Raw genomic sequence first — 12,269 nt, forward strand, 5'->3', positions numbered from 1 at the left:
GAGACTTAGCTTCCATCTATCTTTTTTTTTTTCTGTCTTCTTGATGGTTGCTCCAGCTCTTGCTGTCACTTGACACATTGGCACATTTTAGCCATTGGGAAAGGAGTAGAGGGGAAGATACCCTTCCCTCTAAAAGCACAACTTAGAAGTTGCAAGTATTTCTTCCTACATCCTATAGAATGTTGTCACGTGGCCACATCCAAGGGAAGCTGAAATTTATGTATAATCTTTAACTGGGTGATCAGATGTCAAACTAAAAATTCTGCTACTGATACAAAGGATATTGAGGATAATGCCACACTCTGCCAGGAATGATACTGACATTTAAAACCAAGGGTGAAATGAGATTACCCAGAGGGGATCATGTAAATAGGGAAAAGAATGGAGCCCAAGACCAACCTCTGGAGTCTTTCTGATGAGGAGGGAAGAGCCAGGAAGAAAGACTGAAAAGGAACTACCAGAAAATCTGGAGTGTGATATTAAAGCCCAGAAAAGAAAGGGTTTCAAGGAGATGGTGTTGAATGATGCTGAGAGTTCAAGTAAGACATGAACAGAGAATTGAACACTGGATTTGGCACCAGGGTTGTCTAGCAAAAGCAGTGTGTCCTTTCTGCCACCACACTTAAAAACACATGCCCTCCATCCTTTCCTTCTTGCCTTCTTTACATGGGAGGGTGTGGGGTATGGGGTCACCCCTGCCTGTCCATTGCTCAGCCTTCTGTGTTCTAGATCCCCACCCTCCTGCTTCTCAAGGACTATCAGTCATCCTTTTTCTTCCATGTTGCTTCCTTAGCATTTAAACATGCCTGGGCCTCTGGTATGTTAAAACTATAAAACAACCCCTTCTCTCACCCAACAACTCTCCCCAGCCACCACCCTTCTGCTCTGCTCTTCTTCATAGCCAAGTCCGTTGAAAAACATGTCATTGTCACTGTATTTACTCCCTCAAATTGGTCAGAAAATGTATGGAGAGAATGTGACTGTATCAACAGCTGACTGGCTTATCTGACTGATACTCTGGCCTGACCAGCTGATCCAGCAACTGGCTGAGTAGATGGAAGTCAGGGCAGATGAAGAGAGTGGATGTGCTGGATGACTTTATGAATGACAAGTGGATACTGGATTAATTACTTTATTTATTTCAATAAAGAAACCAAAGTTTGATTTATTGTCTTTGGGAATAAAGGAATCTATGGCCCTCAAGTATTTGATATATGGACATATTTCTGCGAGTGCTTGCAAAGGTATAAAGTAGAAAAGTGCATTTCTCTAATAGAAGACGACTTGTTTGAAGCCTTCTGGGTTTCAGGACTAATTATGAGCACGACACACTGCTCATTTCTGTCTTCTCTGGTTTCTCCCACTTCTGAATCACCATGACGTCACTGGACTTACCTAGGGGAGAATGTCCTTCATGTCCGGGATGCTGATACCCAAGACAAAATATTGCAAGCGTTGCACCTTCAGTTTGGTAAACAGTACCCTTGGTGAGTGTATACTTTTAAAGTGATTTAAAAGGGGAGTTGCCTTGGGCACCATGTTCAAGCTGTTTATCCTAACAGCATTCTCACTCTGCATTCTTAGGGGTCCCTGTCTGCTGGTGAGATAGGGCTTGTTAATACCCGCTATGACTCTACCAAGGGTTCCAGTGGAGAATAATTTATTTGTCTTAGTTAATTAATGTAGCACTTCTACCAGGAAATATTGCTTTAGCCTATTTTGAATTTCTGTAAGTATTAGAAAATAATGTAACTGATTTTCTTTAAAAATAATACACTTCAGCGTTTTAATTTAGACTATCCTTTCTGTTTCAAATTAAAGATGTTTTCCTTTACTTGAACCTTTTTTTCTGAAAATAACTTTTTCCCCATAAAAGTAAAGATAAAAAGCAAAAAAAAAAACTTTTTATTATCCCAAACTATGATATATTGGCTTAAAAGAGGTAATTTTCCTTTGATCTTACTGGGATTTTGTTAATGATATCTCAGGCTGGAAGTAGCTGTATTTCAATCAACAGCAGTTTTAGATATTCCATTGATAATATGAAGGTCCTTAATTAAGTGTTGCTGAAGAGATCCAGGTGTTGTTTTATAGTTTAAAGGGAAAAAGCCCAAACTATTAATTACCTGAAGTTTCAGATTCCAATAATACCATGTCCTCCATATAATTTAATATGTGCAAGGAAACACTTAATTTAGTTGACTTTTTGGACATTGCAGTTCAAAGATATATGGGGATGGAAATGCTGTTCCAAGGATTTTGAAGTTTCTCAAATCTATTGATCTTCAAGAGCCACTACAAAAGAAATTTTGTTTTCCTCCTGTGAAGGATAACATCTCTCAAGATATTGACCATATTCTTGAAACTCTAAGTGCCTTGGCTGTTGATCTTGGCGGGACGAACCTCCGAGTTGCAATAGTCAGCATGAAGGTAAAATAACCCCTAAGGTTATAACTTTACATCCCACATGAGTAGTTGATTTTCTTAAAATATGGTTGGAAGGTAGGACTATAAACATACATAAGAGCTTGGACTCATTTGCCAATAGTATTGACGTATAGGTCCATTACAATGCTTGTCTTACTATTTACTAATCACTAACATTTTATTTTTTTATTTTTTTTTTCTAATTTTATTTTTAAACTTTACATAATTGTATTAGTTTTGCCAAATATCAAAATGAATCCGCCACAGGTATACATGTGTTCCCCATCCCGAACCCTCCTCCCTCCTCCCTCACCATACCATCCCTCTGGGCCGTCCCAGTGCACCAGCCCCAAGCATCCAGGATCGTGCATCGAACCTGGACTGGCAACTCGTTTCCTACATGATATTGTACATGTTTCATTGCCATTCTCCCAAATCTTCCCACCCTCTCCCTCTCCCACAGAGTCCATAAGACTGTTCTATACATCAGTGTCTCTTTTGCTGTCTCGTATACCGGGTTATTGTTACCATCTTTCTAAATTCCATATATATGTGTTAGTATACTGTATTTATGTTTTTCCTTCTGGCTTACTTCACTCTGTATAATAGGCTCCAGTTTCATCCACCTCATTAGAACTGATTCAAATGTATTCTTTTTAATGGCTGAGTAATACTCCATTGTGTATAAAGAGGTAAAATTCTCAAGGAATTCAAGTTTGTAGATTTGAGCTGACAATGGGAGACCCATTAGACACCAGAGAGGGCACCTACCATGCAGGAGACCTGAAATTCTATACTCAGTAACAGCTTGGAGCATGAAGCATGTTGATTACTCTCACTGCCCTGGGGAGGGTATCTTCAGATGGTGAGGGGAATTGCTTCTCCTCTGGATCACGATTTTAGTTGAGTTCAGCATACCTTCAATCTCTTAAGTAAACCAGCACCATAACGTTGACAGTGCCTTTATAAAACACCAAAACGTCCATGATAAAATAATCTTTGATGATGTAACAAGGAAGAATAAAGTTACCAGAAAAATCTTTGAAACATTATAGGTGTATGACGTTTCAGGAGTCCATGAGAAATATAAAGGACTTTAAACACAAAGTTGTTTAGATCAATTAAAAAAAAAAGCAAAACAAAACATGATTTTATCTAGTGAAGCCAAAGGGCCTCCTTTATAAAATTTTTTGCGGGGGGCCACACTGCGTGGCTTGTGGGATCCCAGTTCCCTGACCAGGAATTGAACCCAGGACCTTGGCAGTAAGAGTGTGGAATCCTAATCACTGAACTGCCAGGGAACTCCCTATAAAAGTATTATTAGGGAACTTCCTTGGTGATTCCTTCCAAGAATATGCCTGCCAATGCAGGGGACATGGGTTCAGTCCCTGCTCGAGGAAAATTCCACATGCCTTAGGAGCAGCTAAGCCTGTGCACCACAACTGCTGAGCCCAAGTGCCACAGCAACAAAGACCCAGAGCAGCCAAAAACTAAATAAACTAATTTTAAAAATATTACTAGAAAAATGTTTTCTTTAACATATGATGATGATGATGTGAAGTCGCTCAGTCGTGTCTGACTCTTTGTGACCCCATGGACTATAGCCTACCAGGTTCCTCCGTCCGTGGGATTTTCCAGGCAAGAGTACTGGAGTGGGTTGCCATTTCCTTCTCCAGGGTTCTTAACATATATTCCATATCAATGACCAACACCCTCAATAGTGGCAGGTCCAAAGATACACTTATTAAAATCAAGTGGAAAAGAAGGATATTTTCTGCAATGTTATTTAACATAATTCTCAGAGTTAGGAAGGGAGTAAAGCAAGGAATGAACAGCAAAAATGGCAATTGTGCACAGGATAAAAAAAAAAAATTTACTTATAGATAATATGAATAAACCAACAAGCTTGCAGAATAACACAATTGAGTAAAATGGTTAGATATTATGATAAATATGTAAGTATCAATAACTTATATGAAATTGCAGATAAAGATTTGAGTTTTTCTGTAGGTGAGTATTTGTCAACCCTGATTGCACATTATTAGTGTTACATGGAAGCTTTAAAAAATTATATGGATGCCTGGCCCCCACACTAGACTAGACAGATGCCAGTCTCTGGGGGTAGGAACCAGGCATCAATATTTGTTCAAAGCTGTCCAGGTGATTCTGATGCACAGTGAAGGTCAAGAAGCACAATGAGGTTTACTTTTAATGACAATCGTTAGTGACAGTTTTAACCCTTGTAAATGGATAAAAAGCCATTAATGGGCTTCCCTGGTTGCTCAGTGGATAAGAATCCACCTGGCGATGCAGGAGACATGGGTTTGATCCCTGATCTGGGAAGATCCCATATGCCAGACCAGCTAAGCCTGTGCACCACAACTATTGAGACTGTGCTCTAGAGCCCGGGAGCTGCAACTACCGAAGCCCTAGAGCCTGTGTTCCGCAACGAGCCACCGCAATGAGAAGCCCATGCCCCACAACTAGAGAGTAGCTCAGATCACTACTAGAGAAAAAGCCCACACGGCAATGAAGACCCAGCACAGCTAAAAATAAAAAAAAGAAATTTTTTAAGTCATTAGTAACAGAAGAATGGAAAAAGAGATCATATTTAGAACAACATAACTTCTAAGAAAAATCTAAACCAGAAAACTATGTGACCTATATAAAGAACATCTAAAAACTATAAAATAGAAAGCCTTAAAAATCTCCTGGATGGGAGTGCTGAGTATTTTTTAAATGCCAGGAGTTCCCAAATTGAATCGAGTTTAACGTAATTTTAGTCAACATTTCAGTGAGGCTTTTTAAAGTTTAACAACATCATTCTGAAATTTACTTAGAATACACAAGTGGGAAGAGCACAGAAAAAAAAATTAAAAACAAGAATAATTAGGAGGGACTGCTGAGGTCCAGCCCCGGCTGATCCAGGGTATTCGAAGGAGAGACGGCTTCGGCGACCTATTTATTTATTTATTTATCAAAGATATAAAGAGTAATAGAATGAGGATAGCTCAGTAGGAAAATTCAGTGGAGAAAAGAGGCTGAGTAGCTTGGTTTACGCGGAAAATCAATATAACCTGTGACACCAGGTTAGCTCTGACCACGGAGGCCGCAGGTGCCCTCTCGAATAGCGGAAGGTGCCCCACCTTAGATACCTTCTCGAGTGGGTCTTAGAAGCCCAGGCAAATAAATGGTCGCAGAGGATTTCCGCGCTCCAGATGGAGACTCAGCTGGAAGTTAAGGAGAAAAATGACATGGGGAGACCAAGCTTTGGTGAGCAAGGCCTGTAGCTTTATTTTCAACAGAGGCTTTTATACCCTAAGTTACACATAGAGGATAATAGGGGATGCAAAGTCAGCAGTCTTTGATCCTTATCAAAAACCAGGGTTTCTTTCCTGCAAATTTATTGTATACAAATGGTTTAGGTGATTTACATCATCTTCTGGCCAGAAGGCCTATTAACATTTTATGACTCTTGACAAAGACTTATTTTCTCTAAGAGTAATTATTTTAAGGTTTGGCGCCATCTTCCGAAGGTGTTAGATAAAATTGCATTCCTATAGGGCGGATGTGTAATGGGTTTACAACAAAGGAAAGAATTTATTACCTTAAGGGTCTAAAGTTGCTAACACTAAGGCCACTACTTATTTATTCTACATACCAACTATATTAATTAATACACATTCAAGGATACAATACAGGGGATGTGAAAACTTGGCAGCAAGCATTGGCTCATCAATGAAATCTTTTACTAGTTTTATTCTGACAGTTTCTAACTCTCTGAGAGGCTCTAAGCTATTTGAATATCTTAAGCTTCCCATGCCTCTCGAGGCTGGGAGACTGTAAACAATCGTATGCATAGCTGTAGGAGTCCGGGTAAACTTGTCAGGCGAATTAGAGAGCTATCTGAGGGGTTTGGATTTAAACACTCCTAATTGCCCAGGAACTTTATTAATTGGAGCTGTAAGTTAATTCTTTGACAGAGAGAGTGAGATGGTGGTGGGGGACAGCCCCCAGTAAAGTCAGAGGTGAGAGCACAAAGCAATAAAGTAGGCAGACTCCGGTTTTTTGGGGGTAGATGCTCGAGAATATCCAGGGGGACTCCTGAGGCTTGATCCCGCCTTTGCGTATGCCGAGCCTCCTTCCTCATGACCTTTGTCACAAGTGGAATGCCTCACCAGCTCCCGGCAAGGGACTATGCCTGATTGGTACTGAAACATGTCACCAAGCACAGTAATTTAATAAACATCACGGTTTGATACCATTATTGGCTTCAGTTATAGAAGATGATTAAAGTTTACTTAGCATTTTTATTTAGTTGCTTCAGTATTTAAACAAGGGAATTTTGTCAACCTGAAAGAGTAAAATATGACCTTTTAGTGAAGAGGCAGATTAGCCAGAAGTGAGGGCCCCTCTGGTTGGCTGTGGAGTTGTCATTGCTGCAGTGGCCATATGCCAGGTTGGCTTCCTGGAAACTAGTTGGGTGTAACCAAGGGCTGGCCCAAGCCAGCAGGGGCTTATCTGAGTCTGCAGTACTGTGCTAAAGCAATGTCTGATTTATCATGAGAAAGGTCAGAGATTCACTGTATACTCCTCAGCTAAGACCAGTGAGACAGATCTGGTTTTTCTCTTTCAGGGTGAAATAGTTAAGAAGTATACTCAGTTCAATCCTAAAACGTATGAAGAGAGGATTAATTTAATCCTACAGATGTGTGTAGAAGCCGCAGCAGAAGCTGTAAAACTGAACTGCAGAATTTTGGGAGTAGGTGAGATTGTGAATTACATATCCAAGCATGTTCACTCCCATATACAAATTTTGCCAAGTTCTGATGCACGACGCGGAGCATCAGCTCACTGTCGTATGTGTAGATGGCTCCAGTCCTGTCTATGGGCCCTCAGCAAACATTGTGAAAAGCACTGATGGAACTCTCAGTCTATGGGGAGGCACAGGTTTAGCCTTCCATTACCTTGCAGTCCTTGGTAATGTTTGTTTTAGGAGATCTTGGGTGAATAATTTGTGTTCTAAGCCCAGAAAGCCAGCATAGTCTTCTGAGATTGCTCAACAAAATTATTTTCCTTGTGTTTGTTGTGGAGCTCAGGCATTTCTACAGGTGGCCGTGTAAATCCTCGGGAAGGAATTGTGCTGCATTCAACCAAACTGATTCAAGAATGGAACTCCGTGGACCTCAGAAGCCCCCTGTCTGACACTTTGCATCTCCCCGTGTGGGTAGACAATGATGGCAACTGTGCTGCCCTGGCAGAAAGGAAATTTGGCCAAGGAAAAGGCCTTGAAAACTTTGTGACACTTATCACAGGCACAGGTAAGAGTAGAGAAGGCTGCTTCGGTTCAGGCAATTTTCACCTTCCCTTCCTGTAAAGCCTGAAGGTGAGAGCTGAGAATACCCAGGTCTTTCCTGAGCATGTGCCAGGCCCTGGGCACGAATGTGACCTTCTAAATTGCCAGGAACTGTCAGAGCTCTTCTAAGCCCTTATTCTGCAGAGCTTCTCATTGCTAGTTCCCCAGCCTTTCTTCCCACTCTGGTTAGTGTATTGTTTGTCACAACTACCATCTATTGCCCTCAGCAGTAGAAACTAGTAAGTATGTCTTCCTTTACATGTCTTTGACAAGTGCCCCCTGGGTAGCCTCTCAGCCCTGGGAGAGTTCTGAGGAGGGTGAGATAAAGACCAGCCCTTTGAGCTAGTCCACCAGGAGCCACCAAGCAGGTCTAAACAAAGCACCACAGTGTCTTGAGAATAGTTCATTCTCCTCCCTCCAGTATTGCCATCCTGGGCAATACTACATACTGGGAATATAGGCTGTTACTCATGGCCATCGCCAAGCTGGGAGGTAAAGGGTGGGGGTGATGGGACCAGAAAATGCCAGAAATCTCTAAGATTCAGCTTGTTTTCTCTCAATTCCCCTGTTTGCTGTAAACGTTTGGTTAGTTTCCAGAGTTCCAAAAAAAGTTGATTCTGACAATTTTTACTAGTTTATCATTGCTTTAGTGGAGGGGTGGACTTTTGGAGTTCCTACTTCTTCACTTCTGATGTTCCAATTCGTTTTTTACACGAGGAAACAGATTCAGCTAGTCAGTGTTGGAGGCAACACTTGGTCTCACATGTTTCTCCCTTCAAACCCTGTGTGCTCTTCAGCTCCACGTCAGACTCCCTCCCTAAATGGAGCATGCACTTAGTCTCGGACACAGTTTTAACAGCTTGGATATCATTTCCTAGTTCAGAGGAGTACATGCTTAGTCACTTCAGTCATGTCCAATTCTGCAACCCTATGGGCCATGGCCTGCCAGGCTCCTCTGTCCATGGGATTCTCCAGGCAAGAATACTGGAGTGGGTTGCCATTCCCTTCTCCAGTAATAACCTGCAAATTAGAGGAGTGCGGATTGAGGAGTAGGTGCCACAGAAAGTAAGAGAGGACAGTTCTAAAATGCAACACCTATTAAGGCAAAATGCCCTTTCTAACTCCTTAGCTCCATGACAAAATTCACTGATATTCATAATTATTGAATCATACATTTTTAGACAAGGTGGCATTAAGAAGAGCCAAAACTATTTAATATTCTGTTTAAGAAAGCAGGTGTTTAAAAAAAAAAAACAGGTGGTGTATGAAACCTTTTAAAAAGATTATCTTATCTCGGATTTTCCCCAAAGCAGAGCCTGAGGCAAGGAGTTTGGTGTGGGTATTTTATTTTGGAGGTGATTCTGAGACACAGGAATGAGGCGGTGTAAAGAGTAGAGCAGAGCAGGAGAACTGTTAGAAGATGCATTATCAAAGCTACCTTGGAAGCCTGTAGAATCCACCCAGAGCTGTCCACTACATCTGCTGGCTCCTGTCTCTCCTTGTTGAAGGTTGCCTCTGGGCAATGTGCTTCCATGGCTGCTGGCTCTTACTTGAGTGCTAGAGAAGACCTTGGTGAGAACCAAGTTGAAATCACAGTGATTCCAAGCAGATGCAACAGAGGGCATCAGAGGACCAGCTAAACATTTCCATCCAAAAGGATTCCAGGTGAAGTTTTGATACTTAGTAAAGTTTTAGCTATTTAAGGAAGTAGGCACCATACAGGACCTCACATTCCGAAGTCTGCTAACAGAGGAGGCATCGCCATTAGCTCAGGTTTCTGTTTTCAGAGCCACTTCAGTGATTGTCATCTCTCACTATAGGGATCGGCGGGGGGATCGTCCACCAGCATGAACTGATCCACGGCAGCTCCTTCTGTGCTGCAGAGCTTGGCCACATTGTGGTGTCCCTGGATGGGCCTGATTGTTCCTGTGGAAGCCACGGGTGCATTGAAGCATATGCCTCTGGAATGGCCTTGCAGAGGGAAGCAAAAAAGCTACATGATGGTGGGTTTCTTTCATCTGAGGGATAAATAGCCAAGTGGTAGTATTTTCAAAATAGATATTCCAGAAAGAGCTAAATGCTGGAAGCCAGAACTTTCAAGCTTTTTACTCTCTAGAGGAAAATCAGGACTCCGCATACTGAAGCTCAAAGCCCCCCTGGTCCTGACCCCTATTAACACTCTTCCTGTCCAGCAGTGGACAGGGACTAGGGTCTTGAGCTCCAGGAGAGCAGGGGAGATTTCTGTCATTTTTGTCTTCTCAACCCCTAGCACAGGTTGGGTATCTTATTACAGATGTAATGGAGAAGTAAATGGATAAACACACAATTTTTCAAGTCTGAGCGGTCATTTGAATTACAGCTGTTCCTGGACATGTTATAAAAATCAAGATGGTTTCCAGTCTAATATAAGAGGGAATCATTTAATATCATTATAATATGGTGTGTCAAGTGCAATGAGAATGATGGCCAAGGAACATAGACGCATATAGGAAGGACACCAGTGTCCCTTCCCTTCCCTCTCCAAACAGTGAAGGGAGCTTTAGGCTGTCTAGTTGAGTCAGAGGGTAAACAGAATTACTGAGGCAAGTTTGGATGAGCCAGGCAGCACTTCCAAGCATAGGAAACAGAGGTGTTGGTGCATAAGGGCAAGGCAGGGTATAGTGTAGCCAGAGGTTTGCCAGGACCAGCAGCTAATGGAGAAGCCACTAAAAAACGTTTAGGGAAAAGACAGATCTGAATTTTAGGTTGTTCACAAAACTTGTTTTCTAGGAAGACAATGATAGTTGAATGGAGGATGGGTTTAAGGGGGACAGTGTTCTGTATGACTTGCAGTTTTCTGGTTGGGTAACTGTGGTTGGGAATGTAGAGAAGGAATAGAGTCTGGCAGATGATGATGGTTGGGAACCAGTGGGATGTGCAGGAGCAATGCGCAGAAGGCAGCTGGCCACAGGGATCCGATGCTCAGGATAGGTGACGGGGCTGGACTTGGAATCCCTGGCACTGAGGTGGGTATTATGCCTGTGAATGAGACTTGGAGTGAGATGAACTGAGGGTGGAATCCTGTGAAACATGAGTACTTGTAGGCAGGGAGGAAAACCAGGAAAGGGTAAAGCCACAGGAACCAAAGAGGGAGTGTTTCAGGGAGAGAGTGGTGGGTAGTGTCAAGTGCTGAGCAGAAGGAAACCGGAAAGTTCATTGGTTTGACCCTGAGGAAGGACACCATCTGAAGCCCTGAAAACAGTGTTGATTTTCTACCTCATTTTTATCATCACCCCCACTAAGAAGTCTAAATGCTTAGACACTTTTTCCTAGTCATTCCACACCATGAAACTTGAATACCACAGATACGTTGTTTGTTTATGTACTCTCTGTATAAAAAGAAAATTTTTTTGCCCCTAAGAATCAGTTTTTGCCCCCATGGGGATAAATGCTTATCTTAAAGAAAGTTTGGTCAGGTAGTAGGAGCAGAAAACTAACTACCCTGAGTAGGAGGGAAGAAGAATGCCTTGAGCGCGAGCCATCTGGGTGCCTGCACGGGCGGAGAGGAGCCAGCGAGGGTGTAAGGAGACAGTGGGAGCGGAAGTGGGGGTTGAGAACACAGGAGAGGATCTGGGGAGGAGCCCATACAGGCCCTGGGGAGGCAGGGAGGAGTGGGCTGCGAAGCCCAGGTGGGGGTTCGAGAAGGAGAGGAGCCAGGTCGTGAGAACACAGCCCTGTTTATAGGCAGGGGCAGAAGAGTAAAGGGAGTTCCTGCCTGGAGGTGTCCTCTCCCTAAGAGGCCAGAGATATTGACAGTGGGGGCAGGGATAGACAGTCTGAGGAGATGAAGGCTTAGAAGGGCCCTGAAGGGGACTGGCAGAGTGGACAGGGCAGCTGTGAGGGCCCCTGAAGACAGGAAGCCCCCAGCTTTTGTCTAGATAACCGTCTTCTTGGTTGGGATTTTCTCCCATCAGAGATGGAGTAATAGCAGATGAGGAGGGAGAGTGATCTAGGTTGGTGACTTGGCAGCGTCGGGGCAGAGGACAGGGACTGTAGATAACAACAGAAATATATACATTTAGCATTTCCTCTGGCCAGCACCTGGAATCCTGCTAGGGTAGGTATTGTTACCCTAGCCTTAGAAGAGAAACGCGTGGAGGTGACGCATGTGGGCAGGGTAGCGTGCAGCCAGTGGGAGTGGAGCTGACAGCTGAACCCAGGTCCGTCAGCTTCGGAGGCGCTGGGCCTTCCTGCTGCTGTGGGGCACTGGCAGCAGCCTTGCATCTCAGCTAGACAAGGAAGGAGATGAATGCAGAGAAGTGCTGGTAATTTGCAGGAAAAAACACTTCATGACTGTTTAATACGGAATGGAGAAGCAAGGGAGGATTTCTAGTTAGAGAAGTTTTGGATGATGTATAACCAGGCTGCAAAGGCCTCTTTGGCAGATGTAGTATATGGATATTTATGATGATTGCAAAGCTTTTCAAGTACAAAAAGATGATCAACT

At 42.9% G+C, this 12,269-nt stretch overlaps 1 protein-coding gene across 3 annotated transcripts in view; it reads left to right on the forward strand.

The window, feature by feature from the left end:
• GNE (glucosamine (UDP-N-acetyl)-2-epimerase/N-acetylmannosamine kinase) overlaps positions 1–12,269 on the forward strand; it is a 59,006-nt gene that overhangs the window by 42,546 nt on the left and 4,191 nt on the right. For 2 of the 3 annotated variants that reach the window (XM_070375656.1, XM_070375657.1), the window contains exons 6-10: positions 1,400–1,487; positions 2,220–2,430; positions 7,064–7,193; positions 7,527–7,748; positions 9,604–9,786. In XM_070375656.1, the coding sequence (XP_070231757.1) occupies positions 1,400–1,487; positions 2,220–2,430; positions 7,064–7,193; positions 7,527–7,748; positions 9,604–9,786 (834 nt within the window). Of the gene's footprint in view, positions 1–1,399; positions 1,488–2,219; positions 2,431–7,063; positions 7,194–7,526; positions 7,749–9,291; positions 9,449–9,603; positions 9,787–12,269 lie in introns of those variants that run through there. The other variant, XR_011465122.1, reaches the window with a different exon arrangement.

Source organism: Bos mutus, chromosome 8 (genome assembly GCF_027580195.1).
Source record: "Bos mutus isolate GX-2022 chromosome 8, NWIPB_WYAK_1.1, whole genome shotgun sequence".
Classification (NCBI taxonomy): Eukaryota; Metazoa; Chordata; class Mammalia; order Artiodactyla; family Bovidae; genus Bos; species Bos mutus.